General features: G+C 37.9%; 1 protein-coding gene across 7 annotated transcripts in view; it reads left to right on the top strand.

The window, feature by feature from the left end:
- LOC131067213 (protein NETWORKED 1A) overlaps nt 1-18,460 on the top strand; it is a 61,352-nt gene extending 42,892 nt beyond the window's left edge. For all 7 annotated transcript variants that reach the window (XM_058002167.2, XM_058002168.2, XM_058002166.2 and 4 more), the window contains one exon: nt 16,577-18,460. In XM_058002167.2, the coding sequence (XP_057858150.1) occupies nt 16,577-17,926 (1,350 nt within the window). In that variant the 3' untranslated portion in view covers nt 17,927-18,460. The remainder of the gene's footprint in view (nt 1-16,576) is intronic.
- Nucleotides 18,461-19,414: the final 954 nt, after the last annotated feature.

The following is a 19,414-nucleotide window of genomic DNA, read 5'->3' as shown; positions in this document are numbered from 1 at the left end:
CGGTACCTTCACAGCAGGATACAGTAGTGGCCGTTCCACCAGGGACTTCACAGCCTTCGGCGCAGACGGGGGAGGATGTTGAGACCTATCTAGCTGACATGGCTGATATGGTGACGAGGGGTAGGCGGGTGGTGGCCGCTGCCCAGACGCAAGCATTGCAGCAGGTGGTGGTGGAGCTAGAGTAGGTCTTACAGTTTATGCGGGTGGGCTGCCCGGTAGCCTTTGCTACCTGCTTTGAGTCTTAGGGGTGGCCGACTACGGAGACAGAGGAGATGCTCTAGGCTTGGAGGCCGTGTCAACCCGTTGTGGAGAGTCGGGTGACGACAATTGTCCGTGAGATCGAGCAGGTCTACCGGGATGCCTATTATACATTGAGGCGTACACAGCAGGAGTCTGCAGTCAGGGAGGCTGCCCGAGTAGCGTTGGAGAAGGAGGTGGCCAGTCAGCAGGCCTCATGGGCAGCCGAGAGGGCGCAGTTGTTGGCACAGCTAGAGATGGCCCGCACAGAGATGGTCGAGACCCGGGCAGCGAAGGCCGAGGTAGAGACTCGTCTGGCAACTGAGCAGACTCGGTTGGTCTGCACGACGGAGGCACTGGATACAAAAGAGGAGGAGTTGCTGGAAGCCGCACACATGGTGAAGACAGCTTTAGAGAAAGTATTGGTGGCCGAGCGGGATGTGACTGCACACACTCAGCAGGTGTGTGAGCTCCGCGCTCACTTGGCGGCCCAGACACCGACATCTCACCCTTCTGCTTCAGGGACGCTTTCTCAGCCCCCTACCTAGTTTTTCAGATATGTATATTGTATAGGGTGCATTATCTCCATTTTTGTAAGTCGCCTAGAGACGACTTTTCTTTTTGGGGGGGATGATGTTGGCGGCATTATTGTACACGGGAATAAGATTAGTTAATTGTGTAATTGTTTTGGTTAGTCGGCAACCGAGGGGTGGTAGTTGTGGTGCGACGGTTGGCGCTTGCACCCCCTCGGTACCCTTATATACTTTGGAATGTAACTTGTAACATACACTTATTATGAATAGAACATCTGATATACTTTGTCTGATATTTACGGCATTATTCTGCATTATGTTCTTTATGCCTTAAGTTATTCACCCGAGAGGGCAAACACCCAAGGGGGGTAAAACTAAATATTATTGAGTTGATGGACAACTCGACAATTGTTTATTGAATCCAGATAGTTGTTGGAGTAGATTCTGATGCCAATTCAGTGATATTTTTGGTGAGTTTGAGTCTAATCTCAAAAGAGGCTTCTCAATTATGGGTTGAGTATGAATCTTAATAATATGTACAAAAGCCTTTATGTTGAGTAAACTGTTGTTGGATTGAAGTATCTACCTCAGTGAGATCACTGAGCAAGCCTAAGGTGAATAAATATTACAAAACTTGGTTTTGGGTGTCTTGTATCTTTTAGATTTGTGGTGTCAGTTCTTTCATTTGTATGTTCACCCCCTCGCCATTTTCGACCATAAATCCAAAGTGTTGTTGATATGTCTTCCAATGTTTGAAAACGTTCTGTCTTGTTCATGTTATACCAAAACCTTGGGGAAAGGAAATTACTATAAAGGAGTTAGTTGCAAGCTACATGCTTCATTGACCAACAAGAGGTTAAGAACAAGCTCAATACCTCAAAATATTGTCCTGGATACCCTTTCTTCTCAAAATTGGGCTGCAATTCTGTGGATGTTAGTGTACAGGGCTTGTATACAGTGATATAGACATGTCTTTCAAGGTCCCTATTTGACTGAATAAGAATTAATTTTATAAAATCCTTAAACATCTCCTCCTTTGACAAATATTAGTCCTCCATTGCTCGTAGGACATCTACCAAATACTTTTTTTTTTTTTGTTATGGGATAGTTTAGTATGGCTTGTTCGTCTTGATTGATGCTTCACCTACAAACCTTGGGCTTGGCTTCCTGGCCAGTGTTATTTTTTTATCATAGAGGAACAATGGAGTATTTGATGTTAATCAACAGGGAAATAGGAGAAATTTGGAGTTAGTGTTTGTGTTTGGGATGTTGACATATGGGATGTGTAAAACAAAGAGAACAAGTCCATGGTTGCAGACTTGCAGTGCATACAATTTTTAATAATTAGTAATTCATGCAAATGAATATAGCATGTAATAACCACCCTCAATTTAAAAAAATATATATATATAGTAGCTCGACATGAACATTGCAAACAATGATATATCTTCTGTCATAAAGTGCATTAAACGGTAAGCTTACAATGGTGTAACCCTTTGTAGCATTACATTGTTAGTACATTTGCATCATTAACAACCTAATAAGAAGGTTCACTGCTGATAATAAATGCTGGTACGAAAGACAACTGCTGGATACCTCTAGTTGATGCTAAGTAACAAATATAATCAATAAGTTGGCCAACTTGGGAGTGAATGAATCATGTTTGGAGGGAAAGTTGATTGACCATACATGATATGAGGCTTTCACATCTAATCTAGATATTAACAAGAGCCAATGTTGATCTATGATTAGTTCTTTTGTCAATTATATTTTTCTAGGAGGGACTAGAAAACTATGATATGACTCCCTTTGCTAACAATGTTATGTTTTGGTATTAAGTTTTAACTTACCTCAACAAAGCAGTTTGAAATGAGGGAGCGTGCGTGAAGCAGGAGGGCTACAAGTGGGGTTTCATCCGCTACTTCTGAGGATGGAATGGGAGATGCAGATGACCCGGATGGTGATGCGGATGAAGATTGGGCGTGGGTTTTTATGGTTTGTTGTTGGGTGCCTTTGTCGGCTGCTCGACTCCTTGTTTTTGAGTTTGGCAGGGTGCTTCTGGTTGTGGGTTTTCCCTCTTTTGTCCCTGTCTTGCGGTAGATTTGGTGCATTTTTTCTTTTTCTCTGGCCTAGGTCCATGGCTCCCTACAAGATGGGTTTTGGCCCTTGGCTGTGACTTCCTTGGTTGCTCTTTTGGGGCCTTGTTTTTTGGATGAGGTTTTGTGTTTTTTGAGCTTTTTGGGTTGGTTTGCTCTATGGAGGATGGTAACCTATTCTTCTGCTTAGTTGTCTTTTGGGCTCTTGGTGTTGGTTACCCCCTCTGTCTTTCTATTTCAGAGACCTTTGTTGCTTCTGCTATGATGGGTGTTGTTGCTCTATTGGGCCCTTCTGTGAGTAGTGTTTTTCTTTTCGTCAAAAGGGTTGTGGTCTTGCTTGTAGGGAGGGTCCTTCTTGGTGTTCTTTCCTTGAGTTGTGATCTATCCTTTTTGCGGAGGGGTTTTGTTTCCCATGGGTTCTTAGAGTATTGGGGGTGCTCTAGATTCTCTAATGCTGGTTGTGGGCATGGCTCCCCTTTCTGGAGCACTATCTTGGAGGATTTCATGGATATCAGTGATATTATCTTTTGGGGCAGCCACAAGGTGCTTGCTAAGGTTTCTTCTTCTGGTCTTCCTATGGAGGTGGTCTTGTTTCTTTTTGAGGAGGAGACAGGTTTGGCTGGAGAAGATGTGTCTTGTGGATTTGGGGTTGCTAATCCTCTTTGTTTTAGTGGTGCCCTTACTGCTGTCTCGGAGGCCACTTTTGAGGTGGAGATTTGGGAAGTTGGAGATCTTGTTCTGGTTCCCAAAGCTATTGTTCAGTTCTTGGAGCGTGATGTCCGTTCTTGCCTCTTTCATTTCTTCACCCTTTCTTTCTTATTGTTCTCTCAGAGGGGACGGTTGAGGGGATTGGTCCCCTTGGTGCTATTTGAATTACCTTCTCTGTGGGCAGTAATGAATGTCTATCTTTTTTGACCCTTTTGTTGGCTTCCCCCTTATTTTTTGGCTTCTGCCTCAGCATCTCCGGTTTTCTCTGGTTCTTCCTATAGAGGTGGCCCTATCTTCTTTAGAGGTGAAGATGGATGGTGTTGGAGATGACCTATCTTCTATTGAGGCGGAGGTGGATGTTGCGGTTGATGCTGAGAAATGCTGTTGGGGAGCTCATGATATGCTGTCTCTTGGCTAGTTGGGAATTGAGACTGGTCTTTTTATTGATTTCTTTCCTTTATCTCCTATTGAGGTGGAGAGATTAGAGGGTATGATATTCTCAGTGTTGTTCATCCTCAAGCTTAAGGTTATGGGAGCCTTATTAAAACCCATTATTAAGGTTAAGGGAGCCTGGAAAACCCCTATGGTCATGGTTATTTGAGTTTTCAGGAGAATGGCTTCGGCCTTCTTATTTTTTCAGCTAGTTCTTCAATGATTTCAATTTGATGCTAGGCTGATGGTGGGCTGCTGGTTGTCTATGTTGTATCCTATAGCTACTTTCTTCTTTGGGTTCCAAATCCGTGAAAAATCTGAGGGTTTCTGGTCCCTTCAAAACTTGTTGTAAGGGGTTTCGGTTCCTCTCAAAACAAATATAATCAATAAAAATTGATGCCCAACAAAGAGATACTTGGAAATAAGCAGGAGCTGTTACAGGTCTGCACAATTATTTTCTCACCGGAATAGGGGCTATTAGGATCTGATATGATTGAAATAGTGCACCATTCTCACCAGGAAAAAGTCCTACAATATTACCTTGGAGTTTATTTACTACTCATTCAATGGTAATTTATTCTGAAGCTTGATATGTGAAGTTGTGGACTTACAACTTTAATAGTTTGGGCATGAGAAGTATTTAAATATTTAGCTGGCAATTATAGACTTCATCATGGAGATTATTAACGCCTTAATCAATAGTTGCCCTTCTATCAAATATTTTGTATTGAAATGCTGAAGATTATCATCTATTTGTGAATGTTATATTGGGACAATAGCATTGAGGGAAAATAATATCAGTGGTGTGATGATTTTGGAATGGGCAAGACAGCACGTGGTTCCGTTATTGATTGAATAAGAAATGAATCCCATGGTTGGAAGCCAAGAATGCTTCCTGTTCATATCAGGAGGTCTGAGTTGTAATAGAAGTTGAAAATATATAACTGGGCATTCCTTTACAGGGATATCTGAAGATTTCCAAGCTGAATCGAATACCTTGAGACTTGGGCGACTCAACTCATAACATCATTTGTGTTTGGAGTCAGTAAAAACACTTCTGAGGATTGGTCAACTAATTCGGCAGAGCTTGAAGAGACCATTGGATGTCCAAATTTCAAACCCATGACAACAGAAATTATGACACTCCGAAGGAATACCTATGACAGTACTGTCAAGGCCATTCGTTGACAAAAGGACTTTGCAGAGACAGAGATTGTTGTTATTGAAGAATCTACATACCAATCTTCTAAGGTAGATATGGTGCAGATATAAAGACTGTCAAATTCCTGAATAACAGGTTGGAAATAATCTCTATAACTTTTGCAATAATTTATAAAAGTGAAATACCAATTTCATTTTTATTTAAATTCTGAGTATGATGCAAACTGTTTGGTAGCTATCAAATTGTGGCCTAGTGTCACCCAAGCCATGGTACCATTACTCGTGGGATGCTCCATCCAAATGCAGCATAGCAAACTTGAGTGCATCCTCCTCTGACATCAGTCTCAAGGACAAATAATTATCCATCTTTTGAAACCAAGCAGGAGCTGTGCATTTATCACTTCCATCATAGTGTGCCAGAGTCACCTGCCCCAAAGCTTCTTGGTAGTCTCTCTATACAACAAGTCCTCTGTTCTCAATTCTTCCAGCACCTCTTTTCTTCATTTGATTCAGGTTTTGATCCAGAGCGAAAATGCTCTTAGTTGGCAGTGTTGCATATTTTGCATAGCTCTCCATCAGCCCATCCGCCAAAGGAATCTGGGCCTCTCAAACAACTTGTACCTCCTTCCTACATGAAAATGTAGGTTGGAGTGGTCCAGTAGCTGCACCAACAGTGCATCCATTAGTGTTCTGCTAATTGTTGGTGTTGGAGACCATTCTCAGTTTGAGTAGCCTAGGGCATATTCTGATTGAGTTTGGCTAACATATGAGACATCATATCGAACATTGCATTAATCTACCTCTTTGCTCTGGAATTGGGACTATCTAAACTGGCTGCTCCCTTACCTTTTTCTGCCACGATTCTGGGTGGGTTGTGGTTTGTGGACTTTGATGAACTATCATTGACATTAGTTAAACCCCCTTGCGTTTTTTGGACTTTTGAAAAAGGATCTTCAACTGGGGCTTGTGGCTTTGTTTTCTTTTTCTCTTTGATGTAATAATGGAGCTCTTTATCACTCATAGAAGAAATTGTAGTTGCACAACAGGATTAAAGGCAAAGGCTGGAAAGATCTTTGCCTCTGATACCACTGTAATAACCACCCTCAATTTTTTTTGAAAAAATATATAACCTCAATATGAGCATTGCAAACAATGATATATCTGCTGTAATAAAGTGCATTAAAAGGTAGGCTTACGAGATGGTGTAATAGTGTAACCCTTCATAGCGTTACAATGTCAGTACATTTGCATCATAAACAACATAATAAGAAGGTTAACTGCTGATAATATAGTATGAAATACGATTGTTGTAATACCCCAAGTTGATGCCAAGTAACAATGATAATCAATACAAATTGATGCCCAACAAAGAGATACCTGGAAATGAATGAATAGGAGCTGTTATAGGTCTGCTCACTTGATTTCTTGCTGAAACAAGGGCTATTAGGGTCTGATATGACTGAAACAGTGCACCATTCTCACCAAAAACACTGTTGTACTACCATCAAACAACATACCCATTTAAATTGACTTCGCCAATACACAAACTATAATGAAATAATACCCAAAAACCAAATATCTAACTTTCGAGGGTCTGGTTTAACACAAATTAGAACTATATGAAGCTAACTATCAGACAGCTCATTATAACACCAAATGCCATATTTCCAACTCCCAAATGCTTGAGGAGTGATCCTATGACTAAGGTGATTCCCAGTAACCATAGAAATCACCTCAAAATGAAGCACTTGGACCAAGGGTTCACATTCCTGGCATTAGCAGCTATACAACTAGGTTTGGAAATGGGACAACTGCTAGGTACTAAGTCATCCTCTAATCAAAATGAATGGCCTGCAAATGCCTAGTATAATGGCACCTCAAAATGTCATAAAGAAATTAAAAAAACAGGTGTATTACCCCAAACCTACCCACCAAAAGAGGTATGGCTTGCTACAGGAAGAGGTATGGCCAGTATTAAAGTCCTCCAAATACAACACTGTGAGAAAGAAACAGTAAAACTAAAAAATGTCCACAAACTCAAAAAATGTCAAAAACACTCATGGCTAGAAACCTAAAATTGAAACTTGAATCTGCACAATTGTGATTCTTGAAGTGAAACCACATTGGTGTAGCTAGGGATTATTTCTCAAATCATAAACTACAAATCTAAAGAGGGTTTTTGTCCTAAAAAGAATATGGAATAATTCACAGGTTCAATCTGATAGCATAATAGTATAAAATCTTTAGCATATGCAAAATGAGCCTCTCAACCTCCTTTGATAGCTTTGGAGGGAAAAAGACTAATATTAAAATATAAAATAGTTCATTTTCCCACTGAGATCTTTTTGAATTATAAAATGACTTTTCATGTGCAAATTCTCCAACTTTCCCCTACACATTCACTTTGAGGGGATACATAAGGGACTTTAATAAAATGTAACACTCAGCAAATATTTTATCATTTAACACTAGAAATTTAAATGCATATTTTAAATATTTCACCTGAGTTGTGGAAAGCATTACCAAGATTTCAAAATCCAATTTTGAACATGCCAAGATGAAATTGGAGTAGTGGGATGAAGATTGGTGCCTACTCAAAGACTTATAAAAATAGGCGTTCTCTCCAAGAAGTTTGGAGAACACCCCAAGAGACCAAAAATGCTTCTGAAACTGTTGTTGTGATCCATACTGCCAAGTGGGCTCAATGCCATAAATAGAAACTAATAAAATTAAATATGTGCTTTCCAATGTCTTTGGAGTCCCCTTACCAAAACCAATTAGCCTACAGGAACTCAGGAAATAGGCTAATAGGCATCAAACTGATTACGCCTAAAGGGGGACATTACAATGCAAAGCTCAATTAGGCTAGGAGCCATATTCCCCTCAAAAAGAGGTTTGAGGCATTACTTGTGTTCATTTTGGCCTTATTATCAAAGTGGTTTGCCAGGGGGTTGTTTTTTGTTTTGACATGAAGTAAACTTCATTAAATGATTGGAAGTGAACAAAAATGATATAGTGAATGTGAAGCTGAGTCAAGAGATGATTGAGCATAGAAAGACAAGTAAAGATTTTTGATTGAGCACATGATCAAAGTGAAGTCACCTTCAATCCCAATGTGTAGGATGGGAAATTCTTATACCAAGTATAACCCCTCTTGGTGTGATCCATGCTTTATAAACAATGTTGTTAGAATTACTAATATTAATCTTGATATTGCAAAATAGCTCAACTTTGGGATTTTCTAATTACTCTCCCTCTACCTGCTGCCCAACGATTACAAAAGCTTGAATTGTCGAAGTTGAGCTTCATAGAAGGAAAACTTTTATGGAGGCTGCGGGGGTGCAACCAATCGATATAAGATATATGATAAACCCTGTTTCAACTGCAAAGAATACTTTGATCCAACATATTAGAAATATCATGAGGCTGCCTGTTAAAGCAGGGCAGGGCAGTTAGTTTTATATATGCATAAATCTAGTGAGTGATTAAAGAAAAGGATGATAGTCCTTGTAAACATTAAAAATTTGATCATATACATAATAGAATAAAATTAGAAATATTTTCTAACTTATGAACTGTCTTACAGCATTAAACATCATAAAGAGCTGAAATTCAAATGACAATAAAATCTGTCTGTGACATCAAATGCTTAACAACGAGTATTTAAGATTGAACCTTGAGTGACACATGGAACTAAGAATATGAAATTATAAATATAAATATCTGATTGCTAGATTAAATGATCTTGAAAATATACGTTTGATAATGCTGCTCTTTTGTTTTTGTTAAATTTTCTAAATATATTTATTTCCTTTTGAATAACAATTGATGTAGTGGATGTGAGGGATGTCCCAAGTATATCCTTTGTGGATTGAGAAATCCCCTTGATGTCATGAGGATGTTTGGATGCCCCCCAGTACCTGCATCAAAGCATGAAATGTGCCTACGGTGTCAAAAGAATCCTCAAACATCATTTGGACATGAAAAAATATCTAGAAAAAAAGGGGATGTTGGGGTGGTGAGAGGCACATTCCTGTTGTGGCCCCACATTACTGAAATGTTTTGGATGTCTCTAAAGGCCAAGGGATTCGTCTCCATGGAGCATTAGTAAAAAGACATTATTTTCTCTTGAACCATAAAGATAAAAACCAAAATCAGGAAAAGCCAAATGAAGAAGGGATATATGTAACTCACCAATTTTAGAGGGAGAACCAATTGGAAAGAGAGAGATAGTAAAGTGATTGGAAGAGAGAGATAGTAAAGTGACTATAAAGAGAGCCAAATGGTGAAGTGATTATAAAGAGAGAGTCTGGCAGCTTTAGATGCTTAGTAATTTCTTTGGTTTAGGTAGATATGCTTAAACTTGAAATTGAAATCTGTTTTCTAATGCCCATAAAAATAATATTTGGACGTCTTTGTTGTTTTTTCTTTTACAGCACAAACAACACTGTAATATTAAAGCTTCAGGTAGTAAAGTGTGTAGAGGCTTTTTGAATGACGTTTTCTATGATGCTTACAAATCTCTTCTTGATGGATTGCTGAGTGTGATCCAAAATATCATTCAAAAAACTTCTACATAGTTTACTACCAGAAGATCTAGTGTTACAATTTTGTGGATTGGGGAAACCTGAAGCATCAAATCTTTAACAAACAACTATCATAGTCCTCACTTGCATACTCAACTACAAGGATTATAATAGAAAAGTGAGGATCCTTTTAGAAAGAAACAGTAGGCATTTTTATTAATAGTCACCACCACTGGTGATTTACAACGGAGTTCTATCCTCTTTTTATATAAATTTACAAAGATGGTAGCTCACCTCCATTGGTCCAAATAGCACCAATCATATATTCCCTTATAGATTGACATAGTCTGTGCTATGGATTAACATATTCACCACTGGATATTGACATATTTTTCACTATCCAAAAATTATAGATTCCTAATGACAAATTTTAACTATATAAGGACTTAATTTAACAAGGGAGGTCATGTTGGTACTATTGATAGTGTCTAATCACTTTTACAAAAAGATATTGATGATTAACCATAAATTTTTTTGACAAAATCACATTCATATGCACTTGTACTTGTATTATAATCAAAATCTCTTCACGAAGATCTCCAATCTTGCTAGAGAGTTACTTCAGTCACTTTATTGAGTGCCTATAATGACACAACATCTCGCTTTGACAATTGTAATAATCCATGCCAAAATTTGAGTCTTTTGAAAAGGAAATGGATTTATCATATATCTTCGGGTTACTAGGAAATTATTGCTGATGTCATTGCCTAAGAAGAGTAGATTTGCCAAAGTTGTATCATACTTAAACTAGATAAAATTCATTTATAATATACTTTAACACCTACACCACCCTTTTTGTGGAAAATATTTGTCCAGCCAAATAGAGGACCATGAGTTATGGTGGAGGGTGGGTAAGCATATAGAGCAATGTTTGTAGTATTGGAGTTTGTTGGTGCCCCAAATTGTTTCTTGCAATCGTAGAAACTGAACCCAAGACCTAAACCCAGGGATTTGTCTTCATTTAGGCTAATCAGGCAAAACTCATGACCAGATTGTAGGCTATTATGGGCCAATTGACAAGAGTGTGTAGCTCTTCTGCACTTTTGGTTTAGCAAGGCCAAGGACGGTATTCCTAGAGGTCTTTTATAGGATAATTAAAGAGAAATGGCAACATGTTAGGCTTTTCAGCTAAGCTATACCCTATCTATAAGAACTCCCAAAGAGTTGTCGTTCAATATTACTTATACTAGCTCATTGATTATTACAAACCTAAAGACTTCTTTACAAAGTAGTATAACAGTTTATATATGAAAACAAAGTTTTCTCCACAATGCAACTATAGTTATAGGATACATGTAACCCTAGGATAATTAAAGAGCAATGGCAACATGTTAGGCCTTTCAGCTAAGCTATACCCCATCTGTAAGAACTCCCAAAGAGTTGTCGTTCAAAATTGCTTATACTAGCTCATTGATTATTACAAACCTAAAGACTTCTTTACAAAGTAGATTATAACAGTTTATATATGAAAACAAAGTTTTCTCCACAATGCAACTATAGTTATAGGATCATAATTCACATGTAATCCTAGGATAATTAAAGAGAAATGGCAACATGTTAGGCCTTTCAGATAAGCTATACCCCATCTATAAGAACTCCCAAAGAGTTGTCGTTCAATATTACTTATACTAGCTCATTGATTATTACAAACCTAAAAACTTCTTTACAAAGTAGATTATAACAGTTTAAATATGAAAACAAAGTTTTCTCCACAATGCAACTTTAGTTGTAGGATCATAATTCACATGTAACCCTTGAAAATAGAATAATATATAATCCTATGGTGATGATTAACAGCATAGGATCTCATAAGATATTACATATTTTAAGATTATTGGATTATGCAAACTGGCAGGACACTACTAGATTAAGCTAATGATGAGAATGAATTAATTTTGAGCAGTGGAAGAACACACTATCGAGAGACCAGTGCCTTAATCTATTGGTGACAGAGTCGAACTCTGAAATCTAATGCAAACATATAAGCAAGTTTGAGCCTATTAGCAAGATGTGGATCAATATCAAATAGAGAATCAGAAGTGCATTTTAGAATCCCCTCAGCGTTGCTACAATTTCATTCAAGTGTACTTCTAAATATAGCCAAAACTTCACATGCATGCTTAACAGTCCACAACTGATAAAAAAATATTCCATATGCTATTGTGAAACGAGTTCCCAAATACTATGAGAAATTTATATAATTTCTGCAACAATTAGTTAATCAAAATACAAAACCTAACTAGCAAATGTAGCCTCAGAGAGATATCCCTATCTCCTAAAATGTTGAGCCAACTGTGTAGATGCTTAGATCATGTAGAGGATTTTTGCATGCAAGCTCCTCCATATTTTCAGTATATGAAAAGGTGCAAGAAATAAAGCCTTAACTACAAGATTAACACCCTAGAATATACCAGAAATAAGGACACACTCAGTTACTTTCAGTAAACACAAATCTAACCAACACTAATGTCATCAAAAGAAGTTGCAAATAGTCCATTGATGTTTCCCTGTGCGGCATGTGCACACGACACTTGTACCAATCCCCTATTGTGTCTAAAATAATTTGTTGTAATAACCGATTTGTTTGAAGCAATGAATTCTTTTTAGACAAAGGGTGTACTCAATTCAGCTTAGATAGAAGGATTTTGGTGCCTGTAGACTTTGACCATATGGAGCTCCATATTACTAGTACAATAGAACACATAGGCCAAATTACCTGATTTTTAGGGAAAATATCATTTAGTTGCAAGTTATCATGTCTATAGAATTTAAATCTCATTTGCCTATGACACCACATGAATATGTGCCAAATAGCTCTAGGGGCTCAAATTTTGCTCGTAGCCTTAGTAGACAACATGGTCTCTATCTGCTTGCTATACAGTCTCCAGCTACCTCATCCAATAAAAAACATAATGCCTAAATTTAGATCTGCCTCAATAAGTATTCACCTTTTCACCGCAATGCCTCAATTGTTACCGTAGAAATTTTTACCAACCTGACACCCAATGTTTTCACCCTCTTGAATCCATTTGCAATTGAGAATGTTCCTTTGCAAAACCTATTCTTGTCATTTTTCATTGAGAAACTCCATGGGCTCCTTTGGTAGGTTAAAGTCTTTGAATTTTGGCCCCAAATCAATGGCTCACATTAATCAAGAAATAATCAACAACTGAGGGTTCAACATTGAGAGCAAAGTTTCCTGCAAGTTCCTTTAGCCATTTTGTTGCTTTTAATAGGAAACAAACACTTTGCTTATATTAAACACTGATAAGTGGTTTCCAAATTATAGTTGAGTCCTACTGAGTATATGTAGTGGGGCCACTAAATATGCCACCTTAGACCATGTGGCACTCCTCTATTTGTTGCTAGAGAGTTAGACCTTGTAGAAGTTCTACGCTTTGGTCTTTTGACCAATAGGATCCATTTTATGTGCCACCCAGTGTCCTTATTCTTTTGAACCACTGCATTAATTGCCAAGGTAAAATGGGAGAAGCATCTAAAGGGCTTCCACCTTTAGCTATTTTGTTGTTGCCAATGAGAATAAGACATGCCGCCCTTTTGAACATTACCATGGAGCATAAAACATACATTGGGCCTTTGCTAAGTACATTACTGGAAACCACCATCTTGTCACCAAGCAACAGGTAGTTGCATTACATTTTCTCTTGAACTGATCACCTGATCTATAACTTGACTCCATGGCCTATATATTCCATGCAACTCATACAAACCTTGTGCCTTTCTAATAAATCCTGCAAGCCTGCAAATATTAGAATAAGGGCCCTTGATGATCCTACCACACTTGCCACCTAGGACTAAGATTCAATCATCCACTGGTTCACATGGCATGGATCCACATGAGTCGTCCACATGATCTTCACCAGATCAATGAAGCTGCGATACATAGGCGAGTGTTCATTTGAAAATGCCCGCTTTGCTTTTTACTACCACTGCTAGGCTTGCTAAATACCTCAGATTGGATGACTCCAATTAGTCATTGAAGATCAATGGCCAGGGTCAAATTCCATGGCCAAGATGCAAGCCATTTGTTTACTTGCTCCATTAGTAAACATCTCCCCCTCTCAAATTGCCTATACGAAGCAGTTCCACAGTCCACCAACCAAGCCTGCCACTGAGGTCCCTATAGCTGGTTTTTAGTCACCATGTAGTCATAAATTTTCACTTAAGTTATCAATGACCACCTATGACGGGTCAATGTTCAAATAGAAATAAAGTACAGGGACTATAGGAAATCACTTAGGCATTGTTTAGAACAGGCTGCCAAGATTGCAAAACAATGAAGCATGAAAGGCACAAAGATGAGGAAATTTACAATAGAGGCCAGGAGATCAACAAAGAGGCTCATATGGCCATGGCACAAGACTTGGAAAGAATCGGTCAAAGCATAAGCTTACAGGAACAGCATAAAACCCTACTCAATATTTCTCAAATCATCTATAAGCATGAAGGGTCAAAAGGCAACATAGAGACCCATGAAGAAGATTTCTCAAATCAGGTGTATGAGGCTGGCTAGTAGTAACTTTTAATCAGACCATTCTCCATGTGTAGTGTACAGGATAATACTTTAGAATGCAGGAAAAATATATATACTGCATTAATAGTGATCTTACAAAAAGCATTATTGACTTAAACATCCCACCCTAACTAGATTCTTGAGATCTCCCTTTAAGCTTCCTCCACACTACTCTATACCTGGACCATTCAGCTCTTTTGTTCACTTCCCTAATTTGTATTTGGTTTGAGACATTTTTACCTTTATACATACAAAGCCTTTTTTGTAGTCAGAGCTTCTGCTAGATAATTTTCTTCACCTTTAATGTGTTCCACTTCAAAGCTAAACTATGAAAACCAAGGCTTCCATCTGAATGGTCACCCATTAGCCATCTACTTATCTATCATTTTTTATTTAAATCCTCGAACATTTTATCATCAGCTGTGACCAAGAACTTAATGGGATTGAGATGAATCTTGAACCTTCCAATCCCCTTCTTTATGGCAAGAATTTCTTTTAAGAATGATAATTTAACTTCAAATTTTTCAACGATCCTTTGGAATAACCATGTATCTCTTCTCTTTCTGATTTACCTTCAAATTATAATGCAGCCTAATGCTCATCTAAACCACCAGTTTGTAAGATCAACTTCAAATATGAGAGGGAAAACTAACTTAGGAAACTTAGAACATTATATGATGATCTTAGTGGCTATAACCAAATTTTTTCAAAGCTTGTTGCCACTCTCACAGGGTCCTTTACCACAATTTCTTTTTCATTCTATTCTTGATAAAGTCTGGATAAAAGGCAGTCACACAACTGAGGCAACTCGATTCTCTGCAATTTATTTTTATCTTCTAAATGATCTAATAAGCCTATCATCTCTTCTAAGACAAGGTTTCATTTGTGTAACGATTGGGTGGGAAAACATGGGGGATGTCCTCGTAGTTTTCCCAAAGAGGGGGCACTTAGGGAACAACTTTTCCAAGGGAAATGCTACCCTTGGGGAACCCATCCCCACGGAACACAGTTTACAAGGTCTTAGGCTTGAGCCTTAGCTAGTCCATGGTTCTCTCACATCACTGTGTACTGTTCTACCAATACATATTTAGTTTTATCAGTTTCTCACTCTGTAACAAACTGCGTTGTAAGAAAACAAATCATCTATGTCCTTGACTCTCTTTCCTGCATTTCTGCATGCCATTTTCTTCTGAACCTTTCAAGACTAAGAGCTCTTTACATCTCAAAGGCAATACTAAATATGGCTGCATCTTGCAAATATACTTATGTGCATTGGAAAATAATTTTTTAAGAGAATGTGATGCAGTTCAGGGTCAATGGTAGAGACTAGAGACAATTGTAAGAGGATGCAAACATACTGCAAACGGACTCCTGAATTATCAAAAGTCGTAAAATTCTCTACAGTTCTTCATATAGATTTTGCTATCATATTCAAGTATATAAGCAAAATAGAGATGCTTCAGTCTCTCAAAGATGATTTCTAGCACAGAATTAAGGTCTTTTACTTCTGAGAATTCGTCGATCCTCAATAGTGGTCGAATAGTTGCCCTCTACTTCTTTGTACCCATCAAATAGGCTTTGCATTCATCCTATTAAATGTGTGTTTTTCTAAGTACGATACAGTCTTCCCATTGAATATAATTAAATTTTTGATAGACATATATTATCATTTAGCTTCAGTACATACAATAAGGTTGATCAGCTCAACATGCAGTCTAAATAGTTAAGCACCATATGATAGTTGGTTGACTTGATGAAGGGCTTGAATTTGCTACTTCCACAGCGTTTGTTAGAATATATAATAATATGACAGTACTGATAACTATTATATGCTAAATTAGCAGATTCCCCAAAGCACTGCTGAATCCTGATTATTGTACATGTCATGTCACATCAATTGCACTGGTGCCACTGTATCTGTATCTTATGCTTTTGGAGTAGGGGCAGAATTCACCGCACCTACCTTTACTTGCCCTTACAATAAAATGGTTGTGCATCTTGCAGAACTATTCTTTACTAAAAAATTTGATGACTCATCTCTTTTTCACTTTCCTCGAGATATGGAAAGATTTCATTAACTTCTTTTGACTTTACTAAAGCCTGTTGGAACATTGCTCTTTCTTTTGTTCTAAGAACATGCATGATGCTTCTGCAATTTGTCACACAGGTATGTTATTGTGCAATACTATTGTTTATATACAACTCTTCATTTAAATTTTAACAATATTTCAATGCATACTCTGGTTTAATGCAAAATAATATTATATAAGAAAATGAACTGTATTTCAGGGCCACTGGCGGAGGCGATTAGAGGCTGATGTAAGCGTTTTCCAACAAGGAGACACAGGAATGAATCATGACGTAGAATCTCAAGCTCAAAACATGCTCAAGAGGCAGTCAGATATTTCTCCAATACGGCTACTCACAAATGAAAAAGAAGAAATAAGCCAACCTTTGAAAGATGAATGTCAACACAGAATTAAAGAAATCTGTGATGATGGAGCCAGCTCAGAGCACATAGAAAACAATAATATGCAAATGGAACCGAGATGTAAGATTCTTCAGATTCACAAGGAAAGGATGCCCAAAGATGATTTGCAGTCTAAGCTGTCTGATACGGATGTTTTAAATATAAAGTTTGGAGAAATAAAAGAAACTGAAACACAAAAGTTGGGAACAAAGTCCGAGGAGACATTGTCGCCAGTGCCCGAAGTTGTGCGTGGGCCAGGAGCTAAAAGTGAGGCACAGGATATGCAATCACAGATTTCAGAATTACAGAATTTAGTGAAAGGTTTGCAGGAAGAAAATAATGAACTGAAATGCCCAGGATGGAAGAACAGTGCAGTTTGCAGCATAATGGGAAAAGAATATCCACAAGTTACAAACAAAAATTTAAAATTTACGCTTGTAGAAGGGCCCTCAGATGATCAAGAAGAAAAGGAGGTTCGTCTTGAGGAAGTATGGAGTACTCAAAGTATCCAAGAGAAAGTCAGGCATGATATGTATCATTTGCAGGAACAAAACCAAAAGCTTTGGACCCGTTTTGACTCTGCAACTCAACAAATTCACAAGCTCCAGATTACTTTCCAAGAATTACAAGAAAAGTTATTGAAAACAAGGAAAGATAATAAGAAAGGTAAAGCTGATGGACAAACAGAAAAAGAAAATAATGCCATTGAGAAGCAGTTTCGAGAGTTGCAAGATGAACTTCTTCTCTGGTTGGAATGTAATGGAATGCTGACTAAAGAGGTGCAAAATAAGCTTGTCTCTGCTAATAAATTACAGGCAGAACTTGATGCTGAAGGAGGTCACTTAACAGAGGAAAGTGAAGATACAGAGTTTGTCTTTAGCCAGGGAGCAAACACGCAAAAAGAACTGTTAAGCATCCAAGAACAAACCAGCAAAATTGCAGATGTGCTACGGGCAGGATCAGATCAAGCGCGTGGGTTGGAATTTGAGGTGGAAAAGATTCTACTGAAGTTTCAAGGTGATACAAAAATATCAATGGCTGAACGACACAAGAAGGCATATATTCCAAGAGTAAGAACCTCATTAAGGGTGTTCCTCTTTGGAAAAGAAGAGCATAGGCAGAAGCAACTAGTTGGTTGTGCATGTATGCAACCTGTCACTAATGAATAAATTGCAGCACACAAAGTTCTGCCCTGATAACCATTTCCAAAATTTTGACATCTATAAGGAGCAATTGTATGACGTTGGTGAGTCCTGAGTCCACACTTGTGGATGTCAAAACTTATTACTAGGATTTGGGACTTCGCACAGCGACCTAAGGGCGTGTTTGGATGGATTCAATGTCAGTGTGAAGCTATCACCAATGCTACTTCCTTTCTCAGGAATTATGGTTGAGGTTATCAGAATATCAACACAAATGCTGCAGGGACAAATGGAATGTGGAATTCTGAACAGAAATGGTGTACATATTCCATGAGACATTTTTTAGCCTCGGCAAACTGAAAGGCTAAATGAAAAAATATTGCAGTCATTTGAATGGGACTTCGTTTTGTAAATAAAAGGAGGCAGTTTTCTTGGAAGGCAAAGTTTGTATGCCTTGGCTTATCTGCCGAAGTTCTACCATCTATGATCGTTCTCTCACTTTCGAGGTGATACTATACTATGTACATATGAATTTGTTTCAGTTCATGCAATTTTTTTTAATTTTGAATCAAAATAGTTTTTAAATTAAATATAGAGATGATTTTTTACTCGGGTACAAGGAAATAAAGAAAGCATAACTTATTAAAAATAAAATACCTTTCACAATGAGCAAGGATCTAAGGTAGTTTAAAAGAATAAATAATAAATGAATGAATAAAGGGATTTTAATATCATCCATGAGATCAAGTGGACCAAGGGCTCTAAAAATAACACTATTTCAGTTTTTTCTTCATGTCAGCCCTTTTTTTATGAGTCTTGACTGAGAAAGTTGTAGTTTTGTGAAGTGTTGTTTCTTAAAACAACTTTATTAGATTGTCCACCTTCACATTGTCTTCAAAATGCTTACATATATCCTCATAAGCCGTGCACTCCATAATGAAGTGCCATTCGGTTTTGATTGCCCCTTTACCACAAAGATGCAAGCCCTTTCTTCCCACTCTTTTTTGGGAGTTATCCATCTTACTGGTTTCACATCGAAGATAATGGGACCCGGTCCTCAATTGAGCTACTAAGATTCTAACCTTTCCTTTGATTTTAGCCCTTAGGTAAGCCTATTCATCGTGCATCCACATGAGACTGAATTCTTTGACATAGTGTGTTTTTTTTCAGCTGTTTTGTTTTGTCCACATGGCAGTCCTGTACTATTCCAGCACCCAAATTTTTATCTCCTTGTTAGACTTAGGACAATTTTGCCAATTAACGTCCCATTTGTTCATCCACTTGTCATTAAGCTTTATCCAAGTCTTCTTCTTGCATTTTCACTCCTTCATAGGAACCATAATGGGTTAGCATTGTTCATCCATGTTTTCAACCTTTTTAAGTAACTTAACAAATAGATTATTGTTGAAGCCTCCATTGGAAACATACTAGCCTTAGCTAAAAGTATCTCATAAGGAATTGTTGATTTGACTTTGAGGCTACTAGTGATTAAGTGTTTTTGAATTCTTTCTAATT

The sequence above is a fragment of the Cryptomeria japonica genome, chromosome 3 (genome assembly GCF_030272615.1).
Source record: "Cryptomeria japonica chromosome 3, Sugi_1.0, whole genome shotgun sequence".
Taxonomy (NCBI): domain Eukaryota; kingdom Viridiplantae; phylum Streptophyta; class Pinopsida; order Cupressales; family Cupressaceae; genus Cryptomeria; species Cryptomeria japonica.
Note: the sequence above shows the minus strand (reverse complement) of the source record. Positions and strands in the feature narration are given on the sequence as shown.